Here is a 24,023-nt window from a genome sequence, read left to right as displayed (position 1 = left end):
CACAGATTTATGTCAGATTGTTTTTTCGTCTTTCATTTTCTTTTTTTTTTTCAAGACACTGAATACGTTTTTATTGAGCCTTTTAGTTTACAACGTGAGGTAAAAGGAAAGTCATTTCACCTTAACTAATATTTTACACAGCTGTAGTAAAAATATCTCAAACTTTAGGGAATTATGATGGATTACACATATATTAAAAGTTGGGGATTGGGTAAGCAATATCTGAGTTCTTGAATTTCCCAGTTGACTTTTCCCTTACAATAGTAACCAGCTCTAGTTACATAAGTTTCTTCTAGGCCATGTTTTATCATTGCTAATGTCTTTATATCTGAAGCATTGCTATTTCAATCAATATCCCCTAATTCCACTTCAAAAATGAGTTTTGCATTTGGTGGAATTTTGGCGTCAGGGTGTCCTTTCTTTCCATAAGCCCATTCTGGTTCAATCTCTAGTCGAGCCTTTTCTCCTTTACTTATAGTTAAGAGTGCTTCATCCCATCCTCTGATAACTTTGCCTATTCCAACCTTAAAACTTAAAGGCATTTAAGTTTTGGCATTTTTCTTCTTCTTTGAACTGGCTTGAATATTAGTATCAAAAACAGTCCCATCCTCTAGTTTTCCTGTATACCAGCAGTGAACAACATCTCCCTTTCTGGGGAAGTTGGTTTTATCTCCTTTTTTAAGGACAGATTTTGTATATTATGGTGGACCCTCATCCAGAGTCTCTTCATACTTGGTTTCTTTGGGTTTAACTTCATTAAGCTTCACATTTTTCACCTGCTCAGACACTTTGCTTATACTTTCAGTAACTTTGAAACACTTACTTTCAAAAAGGTGGATGTAGGCTGTAACCAAACGGTGCTTGTTAGCTGTCTGGCCACATTTTTAATGTTTCCTAATAACTTATGTTCTGCAAGAAACGAATCTGAACCGTGGTCCTGTAGAAATTTGATAATGTCCTTTTTGGGTAGTTGCTCGCTGTGCAGCTGCTCCACGTTCCAGGCCTGCTGTGGAAAGGCTGCCGCCATCTTACCCTGCTGCCTCTGCTTTACTCTCATCTTTCATTTTCTATGTTTTCAATGATTCTTATTTTCTGCCTTTAAAATATCAAACATTTATGCTTTTTATTTAGTCTTCTGTCAGAATTGTTAATAAATTGAGAACCACCTTCAAACTTCTGAGAAGCAAGGAGTAGTAAAATAAGAGACCTTGATAACCCAAATGTTATATAAATTTCTGAATAACAAAGAAAAAAATGTATAAATGGCGTTTTATATATATATATATATACACATATATATACACACACACACATATATATAGAAAGAGAATCTCCATTCATGTTGTTGCTGTTATCTCTACCTCAGAAATGAAGATGACAAATTGATTAATTTTTCAAAAGTCAAATAAATAGTATGTAGAAAAATGAAGATTTTACTTTGTCTTATCTATCTCAGTGCATTAGCCAGTTTGCTACAATTCTCCTTGTATAACCCAGTTAAAATGTTAGTATCCTTGGATTTTCATCTGGAGAAGATGATTGATAGTTTAAACTGGGCCACAAAAATACATATATTTAATGTGGTCACTTCCTACAATGAGTTGTAAAATGCATTTAAATAAAATGGAATACTCCTTTCTAGATATAGGTATATAAATAATATAATTCCTTGGTGATAAAACATGGTATGTCAGGAATTTGATGGAAAATATCCCATATTAATCTCTTTAAATTGTGTGTTCATAGAGATTATTCAAGTTTTTACATTTGAAAAGTAACACATGGCCCTTGACTAACTCATCCCTATGTTACACAGAAGAAAACTGAACTTTAAACTTCCAGTTTTGTTTCTGAAATATTTAGCTTTAATTCACTTGTATGGATTTATAAGATAATCGTAATGTATCAGCCCAAATCCAGTTGGGCTAAATGATATTAAAATACTTGGCTCCCCAATTTACTTGGCCTGCACAGAATAACTGCATTCCAGGTGCTTGTCACAGTATAATCCTGAATTAGCCTCAGGTCACATTTTTCTAAAGCTTGCTCAGAATAATTGTCCTGGAGGTTTGACTGAAGAATGTCATTCTGTTCATTCTTCTTGATTCTCTTAAGGGTACTCTAGAACTGAAGTAAAGCATCAGAAATCCATTTACCTGGAGACTGTTATCTTGCCTGCCCTACCACCATCCCATTATATTTAACTCAGCATCTTGTGTTTGCTTTTGTTTAAGAAACTTCTGCTGAGGAGGCATATTATAATCTTGGTAGGTTATAGATGAAATTTGATGACAGATTTAAAGCAGACTGGCATTAGGTCTGCTTGCTTTTTTTTTTTATTTTAAATTTTATTTTAGAGCATGTGTGAGAGAGAGAAAGAGAGAGAGTAGGGGGAGGAGCAAAATGGAGGGTGAGGGAGGGGGAAAGAGTCTCCAGGAGACTCTACACCCTGAGCACAGAGCCTGACACAGGGCTCGATCTCACAGCCCTGAGATCATGACCTGAGCTGAACTGACAGTCAGATGCTTAACCAACTGAGCCACATAAATCTGCCTTTTAATATAATAGTAAGGACTGAAAAGTGGGTACATTAAAATAGGGTTTTATCTTAAATGAATAATTGAAATATGAAAAATTAAGAGAATCGTTCTCTTCTGTGTCATTGAAGCTTTCCTCACTCAAATATAGTGTGATCTTTAAGGGAAAAAAAATCGGCTTGTTATTTTAGAATGAGCATATTTGGACTTAGAAAAATCCCTCATCTTGTTCATTATATGAGAGCATGTTCCTAATTTATTTTGGTGCATATTTAAAAATCTGTTTGAGAAGAAAGCTGTTACAAATCACATATGAATGAGGCCATCTGCTGAGGATGCATATAATAATCTTGGTAAGTTATGATGAAATTTGATGACAGGTTTAAAAACAAAGACAACCTATATATATATTTTTTATTCTAGTGATTCTCTCAAAATTATTGTGAAGTTCTTATATTTTTTCTCATTCATCTTTCTTAAATATAATCATAATCTCAAATATGATATTGATTAATCTTATCAAAACAACATACTCTGAATTAAAATGTGTTAGTAACCATGATGTAAAAATGTACATGAGAAATAAGGCACTGACTAAGCATTTATTTGATACTGTTTCTTTCTTAAAGGTATCAAAAAATGAACACTCTTTTCTAACTTTAATGGTCTTTATTCAGATATATAAAGATGTAAAAAAGTATACATGAGGATAGACAACGGTATTATTGTCCCTAGTTTTTAAGCACATTGTTGAATGCAGACATTTTTAAATGACCATACTGGACATATCACAAGATATATTTAGTGGCTAGAAAATATCAATTTTCTTCTGTTATCATTCTTACAATGAAGGACATTTTAATTTTTTTCCTATTCTGTAGATAATATTTTCAGCTCTTAGTAATATGTGCAGCTTTGGATTCATGTTGGTTTATTGCCACATGCACTGACAACTTTAATCAAATATTAACTGAAAATATTTTATGAGTTTGTGATAGACACTACAGAAAGCAAGCACAAAAAGACACAGCCCGTCCTGTTCAATATATCCCCTTGTTCTGCTATCATCATTCATAAGATGATACCGAAATATCAGTTGGACTCCCAGTTTGGCTAAAAAGGATTAAAATACATAGCTTCCCAACTAAGATGGGCTGTGCAGTGTGACTGCACTTCAGCTGTTGCTAATCTTGAATTAGCCTGAGATCAGATAAAGCTTTTCTAAAAAGGTTGGCCAAAATAAAGGTCATGGAAGTTTGCTTGCAGAATGTCCATTCTATTCATTCTTCTTGATTCTCTTAAATGTACCCGAGGACTGAAACAGCACCAGAAAGCCATCTACCTGAACACCATTATCTTGCCCGCCCTACCACCATGCCATTGTAATTGCTTTTCATGAACTGAACTTTGACACTCTCTCTCTTGTCAGCTTTTATTGAGGACATCTGAGGAGATGCGGTTATATATTGGGTCATTTGTGGCTCTCTGAGGATCCATTCTAGGCTCACGCTAACATTAGTTTGACCAAAGAGTTTTAGTCCATTAAAACTCCAGGTTTAAGAACGATTGGGGGGATCCCTGGGTGGCGCAGCGGTTTAGCGCCTGCCTTTGGCCCAGGGCGTGATCCTGGAGACCTGGGATCGAATCCCATGTCGGGCTCCCGGTGCATGGAGCCTGCTTCTCCCTCTGCCTATGTCTCTGCCTGCCTCTCTCTCTCTCTCTGTGTGACTATCATAAATAAATAAAAATTAAAAATGAAAAAAAAATAACCCTGCTAACTCACTAGTAAAATTAAAAAAAAAAAAAAAAAAGAACGATTGGGTGTGAATAATAAATTATTGTAATATTCCCTCAACTATATCAGTAGAAAGTATTTTCAGCTTCATATTTGATTTTATACAACATTCTCAGAATATTTCCATTTGACACACCTTGTCTACTCCAGGATATTCTTTGAATTAAAATATAATAAATGTTATTATTTAAAATAACACCTGTTCCAATAATTAGGATCCCTGATTGGTCTTAAAAGTATTAAGAAGCATGCATAGATCTCACCCCAGGCTTTTCCCAGGGATGAAGGGCCTGAATTGTTATATCTAGATAGGAGAATAAAATAGGCTAAGTGTGGCTAAGTGAGCAGGAACCTTGGTTAACAGGCTGAGAGAACCAAAACCAAACCAAACCAGGAACAACAATAAAGCAAGCAGGTTTAAGGTAATATGAAGGTAGGAAGATGGGGCCTAGTCACGCGCTGAATGATGTGCTTTTGTTTTCAAGGTCACTGCAATAATGACAGTGTTTCTGGAGTTAACGCTCAAGAGCTCCGTACGTAAGCTCTTGGCCACAATGATGATTTTATTTTCGTTTCTTGTTTATTGCACACCTAATCTCATGACTTCTGTAACACACACCCCATATTTGAAATTGACACTACTATCAGAGAATTAAAGTTTATTTTGTAATAATTCAAGATAAGACTTGTCAATAAGAGATAGTGATTAAATGAGTAAAATAAATAGAATTCCTTAGAATCTTAATATTTGAAAAGGGCAACATAAAATTAAGTATTCCTCAGAAAGAAAAAGGAAATTTTCACACTAGAAAACCAACCTTTGATGTGGCCTGATGTAATGTTACCATTTTGATCAATTTCTTCACAAAACTAATTTTTTTATATTTGTTATAGCCATAATTAATATATCACAATTATAGATATTGAGAGATCATTAAAACAAAACAACAGTTTTTTTCATATATCTAAATCCTGAGAATACCAGATGGAATTGAAATCGGCTTACTCTCAAGGTGTCAGTTTTTCTGATTTTATTTTATATTAACTGCCAAAATATATTCACATTTGAAAGTAGTCTATTTAGGATCATAACATCCTTCAGTTGTTTTTCCAATGAGTCCTGTGAGATTACCTTGACTTTAAATGCAAACCTAAAAGAACACATCACCCAAAAGCATTTGGAAAACGATTCCTCTGAAATAAAGATTGATTATATCTTTAGAATACTGCTTCCTCCATTTTGCTTTTTGCCCAAGACCTTATTCACACCTACAATATGATGCTCCATTTCATTAACTTTAGTTGTTTTAGATGATTATAAAATATATACATATGTAAATATATTTACTTAAAAATTTTGGCAAAGTGCACTAAAATATAATTTTTCCTTAGACCTGTAGTATTTATTATAAGGTCTTATTATGTACTATTTAGCAAAATGTTAACATATGTAACATATTCCTTTTCCCAAATTCCTAATTTCTAGGAAATCAAGAGAATCAAGTAAAATGTGTAGTAATAATTTGAATAAGCTAATCATGAGCTGGAATATTGCTATTATGAAATATATTTAATTCAGTACAGTGAGAAGGAATACATAGAGATATCTTTTTTTTAAAAAATCCTATGCTATTGTTGATTGTTATAGAAAGGTAGTTTTAAAAATTAGGTCAAATGCTAATTACATTAGAGAGAGGGAGAGAGTGGGAATAAACCAACAAATCAGAGTAGTTTTAACATTGCCTTCAAAGTTGATTGTATAAAATGAGTATCTAAAACATGATAAACAAATAATATTTTCTTTAAAAAGTCAGGAGATTCCCTGAGCCTGATGTGAACAAAGAATAATTATGAATAATGTCATTTAGAGTCATGTTTTAAAAATAACAGTAAAAGTAATACAAAAACACCTTAAGTGTATAGACTGCTGTACAAATTATCAAGTAACTTTTACTTCATTTTTTTCCACAGTGAATCAAGAAATAAGGTAGAGTAGCTGTGATTATGATTATCCTAATTTTACAAGAAGAAAATTAAAATACAAATGGATTAGATTTTTAAAAGCCTCCTAAGGATGCTGAGTGGCTCAGTGGTTGAGCGTCTGCCTTGGACTCAGGGTGTGATCCTGGAGTCCTGGGATCGAGTCCCACTTCGGGCTCCCTGCATGGAGCCTGCTTCTCCCTCTGCCTGTGTCTCTGCAGACAGAGAGCTGTGTGGGTCATGAATAAATAGATAAAATCTTAAAAAGAAAAGAAAAAAAAGCCTCCTAAATAAAATTTCACCTTGAATTTTATTATTTCATTAATAATTCTTATTTAGCATCTGCTATGTGTGACTATATATGGCATTGGAAAGGCATAAAGAGTAATTGTGGATCCTTGTAACATGCAGCCAGTAAGTATTGAAAAATTCTATTTTAAATGCATGGATTGTATCAGAATATCAGTGATATTAAAACATGAGCAAAATGTGTGTCCTAATTTATGAGAAGCTCTATATTGGGTAGTATACCTTTTATAAACATGTGTCTCAATACTAAATAGCCAGTCCACTTTAATAATTATATACATATACAATATTTATATAACTATACAATATCATCACAATGTGTATTTATATTTATATATTCTTTTTAGTGTCTGCAATGAATGAACTTTATTTTCTGTAATCCTCTATCTTCATGTATCTTCTGTCCCTCAGAAAACAAATAACCGATAGCTTTCCAAAAATATAATGCCAGACACAGAAATTACCTTTATAACATTCAAAATACAAAAAGTCTCAGGCATCTGGGTGGCTCAGTGGTTGAGCGTCTGCCTTTGGCTCAGGTTGTGATCCTGGGGTCCCGGGATCGAGTCCTGTATGGGGCTCCCCACAGGAAGCCTGCCTCTCCCTCTGCCTGTGTCTCTGCTTTTCTCTGTGTCTCTCATGAATACATAAATAAAACCTTAAAAAAATACAAAAAGCCTGTAATATATCTTCCAGAATGGCCAGTGGCATTATGCTGCACAGCATTGGACAGATTGAGGCCTCAGGAGGTGGCCCCTGTGCAGCCACCCTGCCAGGACCCGCCCACCTCCCCCCAGGGTTCTTCTGATAGGTAGCTGTGTCCCAAGTCAGATTCAGCTGCCCCGAATATACAGAAAGTGTAATATGTCCCAGTTAAACTAAATATCCAATTTATATTTTTGCTTTCCCTTAAAAAACTCAAGGAAGCTTTAATACCTTATGTTTGAAATATTTCTTTAGCCTGGTTCACAAAGTAAAGGGAATATTCTGGGACACATACAGGATGGGTATAAGATAATTTATGGAAGTGTGAGACAGCAGAGTCCCAATTATTGAGCGTCTGCTATGTTGCAGTCATTACTCCCTTTTTGTACACATTTCCTTTCTGGTTATATTAAATTCACTGTTAAACTTACCCCTCGCTTGAGCATCTGGCTAGACTACTTCACCGTCCAGCCCAGTTGTCCCTTCCTCAGGAAGCCCTTATTGGACCCTCTCTACAAGTTGCCTCTTCACTGTGTTTCTAGAGCACTTTCTGCTGCCTTTTAGTATAAGGATACTCAGACTATGTTTTCTTTCTTTCTTCCAGACTTTGGGCTCACGGTAATAAGCAATGATGTGTCTCATCGCTTTTTTAATAGAGGGCACCCAATACAATACTCGTGAGAATATTGGGAATGAAAAATTAATTGACTGAAGGGTTTGAGTGTGATGTCTTGGTAGCTTCTTCAGAAATGCAAATTTTACAGTACTTTCAATGGCTGCATCAGTATCCAAGCATGTAGAACGGTCTCATTGTTGATTTACATCCTGACCAATTTTTCCATTTTAAAAAATACGAAAGAAGAAAGGGAAGAAATATTGAGCCTCATTCTGCAGTAACTAGTTCACATTGTCTAACCATTTAATGCTCTCTCTATATGGAAAAAATTATACCCACAAAGAAATATCTACTTCAAAATCTGATGTCTTTCAAAGCAATATTCTAACATGGAACTTGAATTTCATTCTAAGGTTTCACTTCATTTATGTTTTTAAGTACTTATTTATATTCATCACATAAAGATGAAGCAATGTAATAAACATAACTCCATGTTTTTATGTATAATTATGTATTTAATCACAGGTAAAATAATTGTCTATAGTCAGTTATGCAGGACCCTTGAGAAAAATCTAAACAAGTTTTTGCAAAGATGAGTCAGACAAAGCAAATGATTAAGAAGGAAATCTATAAATAGAGTACAATTGGTTCAATTGTAAAAAGAGACTTGTCTGCCAATCTTTTAGAAATGCGTTATTTAACCTCAGTGCGGTATTTGGCAGTATTGCCTTTCATTTCCTTGAAATTCTCATCTTTTTCACTTGAATTTACTAAAAACTGCTGGTTTTCCTCCCACTTTCTTGAATGATCCTGTTTGCTTTTCTGGTTTCCCTTCTTGTTTTGGTGGAGCTATTTTCCAAGAATCTGGTCCCTGTTATCTTCTTTTGCATGTCATGTCTAGGAAATCCCACCTCTAATTCTGACTTAAGTACCATTTCTCTTCTTTGAAATCTAAATCTATGAGCTGTGGCCTCATCTGAGATCTGCCACTTACTGCTAGCTTTAGATAATGATCATGATGTGACTCAGCTTCTGTTCTTCAGTGTGCTCCTCTGTACAGTGAACCTGTTTGTAGAAATTCTCTCCTCTGATTGTCATGAGGAGTAAATGAGACAAGTATATTCACTGGCTCCCAGAACCTGTCCCTCCTCTATTTTTAAATCTTTAAATTCCTTGTAAGTTAGGACAGTCTTTTCTGGACAATGTCAATTCCCTCCTTCCATTTCTTCTCTAGCCGCCCTACTCATCTCTGCAAGCTTGTAACCTCTGCAGTGTACTGTCATTGCTTCAGGGTAAGCTTGTCCTCTTCAGATGCAAGTAGCCTCGGGAGGAAGTTATATGCTAAATGGAAATCAACTATCTGTTAAAAATGAGAATTCTCTTTGATAGTTCTATTTTTCAGCCAGGCACACTGTACACACCTAAAGGCTCAGAAAGCTGTGGGTTTTTTGTTTTGGTTTGGTTTGTTTTTTTGTTTTAAGATACATTTCTTTATCTGATTCTTTCTGAGATGACAGATTCACTGTCATACCGTATTCCTTTTTTTAAAAAATATGTTATTTATTTAATCATGAGAGAGACAGAGAGAGAGAGAGGCAGAGACACAGGCAGAGGGAGAAGCAGGCTCCACACAGGGAGCCCAACATGGGACTTGATCCCAGGACCCCAGGATCATGCCCTGGGTCGAAGGCAGGTGCTACACCGCTGAGCCACCCGGGTGGCCCATCATACCATTTTCTGACTTAATAATCATTTGCCTTGGCCAAGCATGTCAGACAGTGAAGATCCAGCTGCTTCCCCGGGTCACAGAGCTGCATGTCCTGTGCTCAGAGGCCTTCAGGACACCACAGGTTCCTGGAGATAGCACTCCCACAGCCATCCGGACAGCAATATGGGCAGTTGCGAAAACTAAGCCTTCCATGTGTTTCTGACAAGACCTCTCCTTTTCTCTCTTCCTCTCCCCTCACTCCTGATCCATCCTTGGTGTCGTATTCTCACTGTCTAGGAAGCACTGAGCAGATCTGAGGGGAGGGAGAGCGTGATAACAAGGGTCGACTGGGGTGTCCTAGGCTCCTTGAAGTGACTAGTATACATAGACTGCCCTAAGTTCTGGGATCATCTCCAGGGGTCGTTCAAGTTGATGGTAGTTGGAAGGCTGTTGGGATCTGGTTATTAGGATCCATCAGTCAATATCTCTTGTTCTTTAGCCAAAAATAATTGAACTTACGCCCTTTATTCAAAATCTGGTTTATGTGGGCTACCGTTTACTGTCCATTAAACTGGAGTGTAGTCCTAAAATTACTAGTTTTTTCATTGAATGAATGAATAGGGTAATGGTAATGTTTTTGCTGCCTAATGCTTATTAATATTTCTGCCAATTGGGTTTCCTATATTATCCAGTCTCCCAGTCTCAGCTGCTCTTCACTACCATCCCATCCTTACTGGCTCAAAAACCAGAGACAACAACACATGTGCAAGTTAAACCTACTTGAAATATCTATTCTTCCCTGGATTCTGTGAGAAACTAATGAGTCTTCAGACTTTTGAGGGCTACACCTACCTATTTGCTGACAGCAATACAATATAGAGCCAGAGATTGAGTTCTGAATGTCTTGAATGTATAATATATATTATTGGCATATTGTCGAGTACCAGATAGTGAAGGAAATGAATAATATTTTATTTATGGAATTAAACTACTTTAACTACTTCAGTCCTCCCTGTTCTCTTACAGCAGACATTCTGATTTATGTTTGCATTATTGTACTTAGAATATTTCCCCAATAGTGGGGTCATTAAATAAAATATGTAAACAAATAAACAATAAAAATTGCATCAAAATAAAAATTGCATTCTTAAAAAAATCTTTCAGGTCATGGGACACCTGGGTGGCTCAGCGATTTAGCGCCAGGGCATGGCTCCCTGCATGGAGCCTGCTTCTCCTTCTGCCTGTGTCTCTGCCTCTCTCTGTGTCTCTCATGAATAAATAAATAAAATCTTTAAAAAAAATCTTTCAGGGCATCAGAATATTCAAGATAATGTTTGATGATAGTTGCATATTCAAAAATTTTTCATGAACAGGTAGCCTATAAAAAAGAAACATGTATATTTATGTATTAATCTATATATTTTTAAATGCAGATGGGGTTCAGGTTCAGTATATGAGACTTAGATCCTGAGGTCTATGATTGGCTGCCAGAAAAAGAACGGCTTGAAGAAATGACCATCTTTAAAACAGATGCCTGTAGTCATACCCTGAGAAACCAACCCCTTCTTGAATGTGTATTTAAATTTGAATTTTTTCCTATCCCTACTAGTTTCAGCCTAGACTCTATAATAGATCATTATCTTCCTTGTATGACCATATATAAATCACATATGAATATATAATTAATGTAAAGATAGTCCTTACTTCTCTTGAATTCCATTTAAGTGTACTTTCTTTGCCATATAACTTAAGATCTAAGATAGACTATTAAAATTACTTTGCACACATACCAGTATTAATGGATAAAAGTGTAAAACATCATGACCTCTTGATAACAAGTTGACTCACCCTGTCTCACTTAGGCTTTAATTAAAGAAACAGAACTAGTAGGAAGCATAGAATCTATATAATAAGGGACTTGTTTTAAGGATTCGACCTTATGCAATTGTGGGAGCTGGGTAAGTGACTGCTGATGGCTGACTAGAGCTTGGAGAGTAGAAGGCAGGCAGAGGAAGGGAAGATGAATTTAAAATAGAGAGCAGGGATAAAGCTAGAATACAGACCAGAACCTCTGTGTGTTCTCAATGTCTCCATCCTAAATGCTAAGGAAGAAGCTGAAGAAATCCAGAGGAAACAGAGCTGCAGGCCTGCCTGCTGTCCCAAGCTAAGCAGTAAGCAACACGTGTGAGCTACAGTGGTACCTGGTGACCCTAGTCCAGCTGTCTGAGCATGCAAAAAGCACTGCTTTGCTTTTGCCCTCCATATCTTGCACAAAATGTCTCTGGTGCCACATGATAATGGAAAACATTTAGGTAAGGGGATTTTTGGAAATATAGTTCATCTTGGACAACTACCTTGCAGAATCAACAACTGATTTTCCCTGCAAAAAAAGCTTCCAGTACTGCACCGTGCCCTGCTGCATTGTAGAAGGACTTACCACCTGCCCAATTTTTCCAACCACCTTGCATCCATTCTCCATCATCTAATCAGTCTGGTGCAACCCCCACCTTCTTACATTTCAGGCTCCCTAGTCTGTGAAAACCTCTGTCACAATATATCCACAGTGATGCTAAAATTTAAAAGTTGGGACTACTTTTTATTTATCCTATAAAATGTTCTACAGATTTTACTCAATGTGCCTTAGATAATCTATCTTCCAAATGCAATAGCTTTGTAATCTTAAAATTCCTCTGTGATGAAGTGTTTAAAATCTTCAAAATTAATTATAATTCAATTACTCATTGCCTGTAGTGCTGACTAGTGATGACGTTAGGCTGAAAAGGTATTTTTTGCTCTGATGTAATAATTAACATATACAAAATAGATACTTTTTGTAATAGGGATATAAGAAACAAGTCTGTAAGAGCAGAGGTATGAGAACTGATTATTAAAAAAATGAACTTACTATCCATATTTTTAAAATTGTTGGTTATTTTTTATACTAGATTCATATAAATAACTCCACCTAGAATGTAGTACCCTAGAACAATTAATCACAAATAGAAATGCTATGAATCAAAGATAAGCCTTCTCTTTAAGCCTTCTGTTTTCGCTAGAGCTGAGTTAGCGAAAGTCAACACAATAATTAGGGATGATTACTCGTAAGTTTGCATCATTGGTTACCAGTGAGAAAACAGCTGTGTCTTTGGAGTTGTCCTTTATACACACTGGTGGGAGATCACTTACCCTAATGTCTGTGACTGAACCCAAGTCAGATAGATTTGTTAATCAAAGAATAGTCTTAGTGAGCTCACTCTTCTTGCTGACCTCTATACAGATATAAAGAAAGAAGGTGGGGGATGGTTAGGAAGGAAGGAAACAAGAAAGGAAGACATTATAGGGAAATGAGCCCTATGTAGTTCTTACATATATACATATTTGCAAATATACATATTTGCATAAATATATGTATGTCTTTCCAAAAGGAAACTAAGCCTGTGATTTTCTTCAAGTTCTGTCAAAAATGTGTTAAAGGAATAATTAAGAGGTATTTTAATTAATGCATGTGTGTATTTATATATTACTTATTTAAGGGTATTTAAAACATCGAACACTCAGAGATCACTTTCCTACTTTAGAAAAATACATATGAATTGTGATGAGAAAGTGACTAGAAAAATGATCCTGGTTTAGTCAAAGAAAAATGGACAGAAAAAGAATGTCAACTGAAAGTATGCAGTTCTAATCTAAATATAGTTTTAATCCCTGGCATAATATACACGACTTTGGTTGGCATATTGCTATTTATGGAGATAACTGTTAATGTGGTTTACATTATATAGAAACTTATACTAAGCGCTTCAAATCAGTGAAACAGAGACTTTGTGTGGGTGTGAGGGTGTGGGGTCTTAGAGAAATAAGCATCCACATAAAAGAAGAGATGAGGAGATCCCTGCATGGCTCAGCGGTTTAGCGCCTACCTTGGGCCCAGGACGTGATCCTGGAGTCCCGGGATCGAGTCCCATGTCAAGCTCCCTGCATGGAGCCTGCTCCTCCCTCTGCCTGTGTCTCTGCCTCTCTCTCTCATGAATAAATAAATAAAATCTTAAAAAAAAAGAAGAAGAAGAAGAAGAAGAAGAGATGAGTAGAGACATGACCATGGATCAATTTCAACCCAGGAAGAGCAATCGCAGTACAAGTTCCTAACAGCATCCAGTATTCTGTTAGGTTTCATTATTGATTCCTACCCTTAATGTTCAGCAATTACATTGGAAATTAATATTTAAATAGCCCATTTGTTTTGTCTTAGTTTTCATGTGTGTATTTATGTTCTAATATATCCTGATAGAATTCTTGCATCTACATAGAAGATAAATGAGGAATAGCCCCAATCATTCATTTATACATTTTGGATACAGGTTTTTCTTGTTTCATTGATTTTAAAGGGAACAAAAATACTAAGGAAGCTATACACTCTAGTAAAAAACAGTGTAATAAGAAGAGTAGCTGATGCACATCTCTTTCATTTTTAGGAGGGACAGAATAAGAATAGAAATACCACATATACATCACTGCATGTACTTGTAAAGTGCAGCCTCATGAATGATCACAGATTTCTAATATCCTGATTTTGTAGTCTAGCAACTGCTTGTATAATCTGCAAAAAAGACTGCACCAACTGCAAGTTCAATCTTTTTCCCTTTTACAGATAACAAAAGGAAATTAATTTAGAAATTTAAACAAAAAAATCTGATTTTCAGAATGTCCACTTGAATTATAGAACTCTTTGGGCCCAGGGCACCTGGGTGGCTCTATCAGTTGAGTGTCTGCCTTCAGCTCAGGTCCTGATCCCAGGGTCCTGGGATCTAGCCACGCAGATCCCCGCATTGCATCAGCCTTCTCTTCCTTTGCCACTACCCCCACCCCGCTCTTGTGCTCTATTTCACTATCTCTCTTTCTCTCTCAAAAAAAATTTTTTAAAAAATTTTTAAAAAAATTTTTAGAGTATCTCTTTTTTAAATATATATATATATATATACATATATATGAATATATATATATATATTCACGAGAAACACCGAGAAAGAGGCAGAGACATAGGCAGAGGGAGAAGCAGGCTCCCTGTGGGGAGCCTGATATGGGACTTGATCCCAGGACCCCGAGATCGTGATCTGAGCTGAAGACAGATGCTAAACCACTGAGCCACCCAGGCGTCCCTAGAGTATCTCTTAAAAAAAAAATATATATGTATATATAGACCTTAGGTAACCAGAACACCTTAATCTGAGACTTTGGTGAGACTAATACTAATGACAAGTTGCAGTAACAACTTGCTCCCCAATTTGGGGGTCTGTCAATGTGTAAATAGTGATTTCTAAACAGATTATCAGTGTAATTATTTTTTGCTCAAAAAATAACACCTTGAGTGATAAGAAGATAACTAGACAAACAGGAACCTCTGTAAAATTTTTATTGTCGACTCAGAAACCTAATAGTAGGCTGGAAACTCCAACATATTCAAGCATCAATTCCTTTGATTGCTTGGTTTTCCTTTACAGAATTTTGAGTAGGGGGCACGTCATCTCTGCTTACATATTCTTACTGATGGAAACTGTGAGTTTCCAAATTAGGCTGGTTGGTCTTTTAATGAAAATTCATGCCAACATGTGGTGAAGATTTCTCAGACACAGATATGAATGCTCATGCAGGCTTCGCTAGCCATCATTTCTCTACCATTTTAAGTCTAACGGCCAACTTTGAACCTGCTGCAGGTCTTATTAGCATGCTTCCGAAATGACACTCAGAAAAATAAGTAGGCAGGCCTGAAGTTCTGAGATTTTCCTTAATGGTATTGTTGCTATAGTTACAACTGAAATGTTATATAAAGCAAATTGCTTACTGATGGAAAAATGCTGAGTAGCACAGCAGCATCCCTGTTCTGGGTTTTTATTGCCTTCATTTCCTACTTTCCTCTTAAGATTAATGGATTTGTGGAGCATTGCTTTGAACAAGCCCTGATGATTTGATGTTAAAATAAACATATCCTATTAACATGTACCAACTGACAATTGAATACATTCTAGGATGTTGTGATCAACATGGAGTTATTTTTTATATACACTCTTTGTTTATCAGATTTTCCCTACTTGGGGATGACTTTGATGTCCCTGGTTATTAATGTTGAAGCCCAAAAAGCAATTGGTCTCATAGAGTCTTCTGAATTTGTTTGATACGTTTGATAATAACATAGGTAAAAAAACTTTCATTATGTTTTACATGATTGGGGATATTTATAGAATACTGAAAATAAAACATATTTTAAAAACATAGTGAAGCCAATGGAAATAGTCTGAAAGCATCCATAATGGTGACCTGTATGTTAAAAAAAAAAAACACAAAACTATAAGTATTTGTATTTTTCAGTGTGTTTTCTTGTATTTTCATAGATTGCTATTGAACTAGAAACATTATGAGTATTTAATGGTGTGGCTGTTGAGGAGCTTAAGAGGGGACATAATATGTTTTTGGACTTCGAAATGTAATACTGTAATGAAATCCTTGAATACAGTGATACAGAAATCCTTGGGATTATTTTTGTTAAAGAATGCAAAAAAAATTGTGAACTACAGATTTTTACATCTTATGTGGTTGTAGAGTATTTCCTAAATTGCCCCTTGTGAAGCCAATTTTTCTAGTAATTGTGTTTGTATTTAATGATGATATAATGATGATATTCTGTATTGTCCAAAATGAACTCTCTTGAAAATTCATTTTTACTTTTTACTCACTGTTAAAATTAGATCAGTTTTGCATTTCTCATTTCTACTTTTGAGTTTTACCCTAGCCTCTGCCTTTTCTTACCCACTATCTTGATAAAATTTAAATTCACATATTTAAAGAAATAGAAAAATTTTGGTTACTGTATGTTCCTCCTCTTTTTACTTCCATATTGATGTTATAACTTCCTCTGCTTATTGAATTTATTGGCATTCAAATTTTGGTTCTAGGGCTGCAGAAAGAAGAGACACACATATGAGACTTCCAATTCAGCATTTCTAATTGGTGAAAAAAGGTTTTTTTGTGTGATTTCTAAAATATCAAATTCCTTAGGTTCTAAATAAATTCATCAGACAATACTGTTAAAACAGTTACATCCTTTCCATTTTCCTTGCACACATATATCTTTCTACTGCATATTTTAACCTGTATCTTATTCCTTTTACTTGAATGTGAGATCCCTGATGGAATAAGCCTTACATATATACTTGCCCAGTAGTACATGTACTCCATAGATATAAACTGAATACATAAGTGAATTATGCTGTCATCGTTATTTTACATGTTAGTAAAGTGAGTTTCCAAATTAATTTTGGTGACAATTAGTCAAAGCGTAAAGTCAAAAGAATTAGGCTTGTCTTAACAATCTTATTTCAGATGCAAATCAGGCATGCAACTGAGAGACCAAGTATAAAAATAATCAGGTTTAACCGCATATGAATGGAAACTTTACCAAAACAGAAGTTTGATCTAGCCAGTGAGGCTCTGGGGGTAAGATCCTTTTTCTTTTAGACTGACATTATTGCCTTCCCTTTCTGTGCAGACCATAGTAGCGTGGGTTATCACTGCTTGTAGGTTTATCAAACATTATTTTAAACTGGAAAAATGAAGTGCTTTATGTGACACTATGGATTAAATAGATTATATCTTTTGTCCCCTTACCTAAATTTCAAATACATGAAAATAATAAGTATAGTACCTTGAAATAGTCACTTTGTTTATTTTCTCAAAACATTTTCTTTTCTTTTGTATATTTTTTATTGGAGTTCGATTTGCCAGTAAAACATCTTCATTTTAACAAGAGTTGTGTACCATTGTATACTATACGTAGCAAGAGATAACTTTGTGAGCATAATTTGTTTCAAAAACTCAGATCAAAGGATCACACTATTGATAAAGATTTGCAATGTAATGATATGTTTATTCCTGGTATATTAAAAACTTCCTAACTTACTTACATTAGGACGTGGCCTGACAGGAATGCTTAACACACACCTGCACTGGGTTTTTAGAATCCATGTGACAAAACAGCAATGATGCAGCTATTTGTGTCAGCTTTTGTTTTTTAAAAAAATTCAGGTTCTGAATGAAAATATCTTCAGATGTGGCTCAGCTGAGTAATGGTTTTTAAAACCACAGCACAGATAAAAATTGATTTTCTGTAGGCATAATGGAAGTGCCTCCTCCAGGGACTATTCAGCACAAGGGCTGGAACGAGCTTTACGTATTTGACATAAGGGGTCAAATCAGTTTCTTTCCTAAGACTTTTTTTTTTTTTTTTTTTTAAGATTAGGTTTGGGCAGCTCAGGTGGCTCAGCGGTTTAGCACCTCCTTCAGCCCAGGGCCTGATCTGGAGACCCGGGATCGAATCCCACATCGGGCTCTCTGCATGGGGCCTGCTTCTCCCTCTGCCTGTGTCTCTGCCTCTCTCTCTCTCTGTGTCTCTAATGAATAAATGAAATCTTAAAAAATAAATAAATAAACATTTTGTTTATTTATTTGAGAGAGAGAGAAAAGGCATGAGTAAGGGGGGGGAGAGAGAGGGAAAACAGGCTCCCCTGCTGAGCAGGGAGCCCCAACTCTGGGCTCACTCCCTGGGCACCAGGATCATGACCGCCCAGGTGCCCCTCCTAAGACTTTTATATCCAGTTCTTACTTGAAGGAGCTACAACGCACTTTAGAATTGTTTAGACCTGAAATTAATAAGAAAATTAGTATTGGTTGGTCATACACACAAAAAAGCAAATGAACCCATGCATACTGATGTTTTATAGAGAACATTTTACCAAACTTAAATTATGGACTTTTGTCTTTACTCTTCAGATAAATATATAAGAATTATAATGGCTTACAGATTGCAAAACAGTCATTACTAGTCAGCAACATTTTTTTTATATGAAAAAATTAGAAGCTGAAGAAATGAAACTTAGATCCTTAATAATATTCTAGAAGAGTAAGTGATCGTAAGTCCTGTAACTAGAGAGCTTGAAACTGAACTCAGAAAACAGTGTACCACATGAATCCTCTTTGTATGCCCTTCCAACTGTGGGCTTTACAGAGTAGGTATTTGTTAAATTTAACAATTAAAAGTTTCACATATAGCCTTTAGTCTTACATTAAAATAGTTATAAGGTAAGAAAAAGCAAACATGTCTCAGTAAGGGAGGAATCCTGCAATCTTATCAGTCTAACATAATCAGTCTCCCATGCCATCATTTGTATGTGAGAGTAGTTTTCAGAATTTAGCTTGCAAAAGAATCAACCAAGAATTAGCCAGTTTATGAACTCCTTCTCCTACCCCAGGATCCTAGTAAAACAGTGCTAGGAGTATCTAGGAATTTGCATGTTTGATGACCTCCTCAGTCCATTGGTACAGGTGTCCCACGGATTACACCAAGGACCAGAAGTATGAGGAGCTGTTTTAGTCAGCAATTCAAGAAACTCTGGGGGGAGATACCAAACAATTTGATCCCATGATTCCATCTTGCTCAGTTGCAGAAGAAATGTGAATGAGTATTAAGAATGAAATTATCTTTCAGTCCTAAAGCAGATAGAGGATTAGGCACAAATGATTCTTGAAAACTTTTCATGTACATTGTAAAGTTCTACTCTAGTAGATAGACCTACATTTGACCCACATCAAGAGATAGGAGATTATATGCTGGATCCTAACAGAACTTTGGTTAATTGCAGTTAAAAGAACATGAGCATAGAGGATCCCTGGGTGGCTCAGCGGTTTAGCGCCTGCCTTTGGCCCAGGGCACGATCCTGGAGTCCCGGGATCGCGTCCCACATCGGGCTCCCGGCATGGAGCCTGCTTCTCCCTCCTCCTGTGTCTCTGCCTCTCTCTCTCTCTCTCTCTCTCTCTTTCTATCATGAATAAATTTAAAGAAATATTTAAAAAAAAGAACATGACCATAAAATTTAATAATTTTATGTAAATATATGAAATACCAATTTTGAAGCCACCGAGCTAAAAAATATTCCATTTGGAACAAATGGAGATTTTTCACCAAAAAAAAGTGACTATTCCCCTGGCTCTGTCTCCACCCCCTGACCTCTGCTCCCAGCTCCATCTTTAATGCTTTTTTATTTTTATTTTTTCTAATTCCTTGTGGTGAGGAGAGTGAATTGCCAATCTTTAGGGATTCCTCATAAGTTTAGATTATACATAAGTCCTTTTGCAGTCTTCCTCAGAAGTCACAATTTCATTCATTTGGGAAACAGTGACCTTCCTTCTGCCTATACAAAAAAAGCAACTAGAAATCACCAGATGTTAACCTTATGTGGACCAAAACAGATGCATTATGATACAGTTAATCCGTTCATTGCTATTTTATTTGCAGATTCAAGAATGGCTTTGTTTAAATTGCCAAACCCAGAGAGCACTATCAGGACAGCTTGGCGATATGGGCAAGATGCCACTTACACCCTCAGGACCAAAAGCCACTCCTATGCCTGTCCCTCCAGAACAACCATCTCCCAAAACAGCAATGCCTATCGAAGTAAAAATGAAAAAGAAGGAACAAGAAGTCAAAATGGAAGCTGAGCAAATCATTCCAGAAAAAGTGCAAGAAATACTGTCAGTTGAAAAGATTGTCCCAAAGGCAACCACAGATCAGAAACAAGAGGGTAAACTAGAGAAAGACAAAACTTCAGCCCCTCCAGAAAAAAAGCCACCCCCTGAAGACAAAAAGCCACTCCCAGAAGAAAAAAAACCACCTCTTGAAGAAAAAAAGCCAGGCTCTGAAGACAAAAAGTTACCTCCAGCAACAAAACCATCAGCTCTAGAGGAGGAACAGAAACAAGACTTAGTTAAAACTCAAGTACCAACTGCTGAAGGAAAGCCTGCGGGCAGAGTGGCTCCACAGGTGGTAGAGGAGGAGCAACCCCAGACCCAGACCGAGATGGAAGATCAACTCCCTGGTTCACCCTCAGGTTCGCCCAAGGAAGATGATGAGGTGACTCAAAAAGTGAAAGAACAGCCCCAGGCAGCACGCACGGCGAAGCCACATCAGGTGGAACGTGGGAGAGAAAAAGCAGTAAGTCACGGTTTCCTTCTCTTTGCACAGTCTTAAGTATATGAAATTGGCTAATTTTTACCTAAGGACACAGGGTGCTTCATGGTGATTATGTAAGGGAAAGCCTTCGATTAAAGGCACTTTCAGACAAATGTGACGCTTGCCGAAATGAACAGTTTTGGCTTTTGGACAGCTAAATCTAACTTAAATAAAGCGGAGATATCAAATTTATTTTCCCAGTTTTTATGTGTCTCTAATAATTTATCGGAATTCTGTAGGGCAATAAGAAGAACTTATAATTTTAAGTTTCTTCTGGTCTCTGCTATGAATATAAAATCAGTATCCACCTTTAATATAAGATAATATGTGTCTTTATTAAGTTTCTGTTCACCTAGACACTTGGTTAAGCAAGTCAACAAGTTTCTTTTCACTTGAGAGCCATTTAAGGTGCCATAAGCCATGAAATAATTAAATAAGTGTGACTGCAAAAAAAAAAAAAAAAAAAAAAGGTGTGGCTAAAATTCAGGACAAAAATCAAAAATCATTTTTACAAAAGTTAATTTTAGTGTTTAACATGATTTTAATATACTATATTTGGGGTTTGTTTAATGTGTTTAATACTGAAGGATTATTTATAATTCAGACATAATCTGGAATAATATGTGTTCTCTTTCTTTAGTGGCAACTTTTGAGAGTATCCATCTTAACCTCTATCTGCATATGGAATAATGTCATTTTTAGAAGAACTCTGATTGTTTTAGAGCTACAGGAGATCTTACATAATATCTGGTTGAATAATTTTAATTCCCAGATAGCAGCAATGACTTGAAGGAAAAAGAAATGATATAATAATATTAAATTTTAATATTAGAACTCTAATTAGAATATGTAGCCCATCCTGACTCTGATTTAGTTTGTTGTTGTTGTAGTTTATACTTTTAACAACATGGTTATTAACCCATCTTTGATGTATCACTCATTAAATTAATCCTGGTTTTACTTCATTGTATAAATGGATAGATCAGAGTCAGAGCAGATTTCTGTATATTCGTCTATCTAATGACTGGATCTAGTACCACCACTACCCCCACCCCCACCACCACTACCCCCACCCCACCCCACCACCCCCATTGCTTCTCTTAACTTATTTTGCAGACCTGATGCCTTTTCCTGGTTCTCCGGTTCTCTGTGAAACAGCCCTGGGCTTTCATGACCCTTCCCTTTCTGTTCTCTTTCTCTTTCTGATCATGCCTTGTGTGTTCTCCTTGGACTCCCTGTATTGCTTTCTTTCCTAATCTATGATGCGGTGTCCTTTGTGTTTTGCTACAGTTTTTGTTTTTGTTTTGAGTTTTGTTGTCTTAGGGGAACCACATGAGCAATTTGTAAATCTACCAGTGCACCTTCTGGCCCTCTTTTTTTTTTTTTTTTTTTTTCTGGCCCTCTTTTGAGTATCAGATCTGTGTTCTCAAATATGCAGTGTGTGCTCTGCTTCAAAGCCTCACCATAAACTGGAACTCATTATGTCCGAATCTTACCTACTCTCTATAGAAGCAGTTTCTGCTTCTGACTTTCTGTTTCTGGTAATGGCACTATCATTCATCTGTCTCTGGTCTCCCAGTCACTACCACTGTGAGCAATCTGATTTCTTCTCACCAGCCTGCCCTTTGCCCTCCGCATCCAGTTTATCACACTCCTGTCTGTTGACTCTTATTCCTGAGGACTCCTAATTATGGCCTTTATGACCTTTCACTCATAATTTGAATAATTTAATTACTGGTCACTGTGCCTGCTCCGTCTCCCTTCTCCCATATATGTGGCTATCAGATTTTTTTTTTTTTTGCTTGTGTGTGACAGTTTTACTTATTCAATGACCAAATATATTCAAGAACATTTTTTTTCAATTTTTAATAAAAATAACATTTTTATTATAAAGGAGTATTCCTTTTTAAAATTTACTTAAATTCAATTAGCCAACATATAATACATTATTAGTTTCAGATGTAGTGTTCAATAATTCATCAGTTGCATAGAACACCCAGTGCTCATCACATCACGTGCCCTCCTTAATGATGCCCATCACTCACTTACCTCATTCACCCACCCGCCTCCCCTCCAGCAACCCTCAGTTTGTTTCCAATAGGTAAGAGAATTATTTTCCAAAGTTCACACAATTTAACTCTGTCACTCAGATATTGCTAATGGTCTCCGTTGCTTATTAAAGAATCTTAACAAGAATCCAAATATTGTTAATGTACTTTTAATTTTATTTTACACCTTTATCACTTTCTTTTTATCATGTCCTTTAATCACTACTTTTTCTTTTATTTTATGATCTCAGTATGTATATACTTACTTCTTAATTAAATGTATGTATTGATTTGCTAACATATTATTAACATCATAAAACATTTACAAAAACATAAGTCAGTGAAATAAGTTAAAACTATTGTTTTTATTTTATCTAATAGATATATTTGATCACATTAAAATATGATTAATAATAGTATTTTAGAGAGAGCATTCATTGTGTGTCAATATTTTAAAAATCTTGGTCTGAAATTTTATGATAGAGTTATCTGAAATTCTGCTTCTAAGTTAAGCTTATTTTGGTATTTTGATGTCTAGTTTTAATGACTATCCATAACAAGAAAGATAACCCACAAGGATATATCAGAATTAGAAGGAATGGATCAGAGTTTGTACTTGCCAGTTCTTGCTACTCATTCTCTAAGTTTGAAATTGAAGATAAATTTTGTTAATTGTGGAGATTCCACAAATAAATGTCTATCTTCCTTGATACCAGTAATCTGTTCTTGCTGTCAGAAAATGTGGTATTTAAATACATATGTGTAATGTTATACAAACAAATTGCTTTAAAACCCACTGGAGTTCTTCATCTGGAGGGCTTAGAAACAGATTAAAATATTCTCTTTAAAATTTGTTAAAGGAACAGAGATGACAGCTTTTAAAAATGACATGCGTCATTTTATATAGCCTAATCACATAAAATTTCCAAATATCTGTTTTCAGAGGGCTGTTTTCACATCATAATTCTCTAAAAGAACAGCTAGTGTTCATTTTTTGCTAATTCATAAGCATATTGCTGATAACCCGGGTTTACTTTCTCCCATCTACTTTTTCCACCCATCATCCCATTTACTTTATACTATCTGGTTAGTGATAACCACTTGTCATCACCAAAAATTTAAACAAATTTGGCATTCTTCTGCTTCTGTCAAAAAAGAATCAAATCTTCATATTCCAGAAGTTTTAAAATTAATTTCCCATTACATAATCAGTAAACCTCTGTGGTTAAAATAAATTCAGTTATTATCTATCTCAATACAAAACATTAA

At 35.7% G+C, this 24,023-nt stretch overlaps 1 protein-coding gene and 1 pseudogene across 2 annotated transcripts in view; one reads left to right on the top strand and one right to left on the bottom strand.

Annotated features, from left to right (window-relative positions):
* Positions 1–24,023, top strand: part of PCLO (piccolo presynaptic cytomatrix protein) — a 389,747-nt gene that overhangs the window by 156,167 nt on the left and 209,557 nt on the right. For both annotated transcript variants that reach the window (XM_038562845.1, XM_038562846.1), the window contains exon 4: positions 19,993–20,688. In XM_038562845.1, coding sequence (XP_038418773.1) covers positions 19,993–20,688 — 696 coding nt within the window. The remainder of the gene's footprint in view (positions 1–19,992; positions 20,689–24,023) is intronic.
* LOC100686407 lies at positions 259–1,027 on the bottom strand (annotated as a pseudogene).

The sequence above is a fragment of the Canis lupus genome, chromosome 18 (assembly GCF_011100685.1).
Source record: "Canis lupus familiaris isolate Mischka breed German Shepherd chromosome 18, alternate assembly UU_Cfam_GSD_1.0, whole genome shotgun sequence".
Taxonomy (NCBI): Eukaryota; Metazoa; Chordata; class Mammalia; order Carnivora; family Canidae; genus Canis; species Canis lupus.
This window is presented reverse-complemented; position numbering and strand designations above follow the sequence as displayed.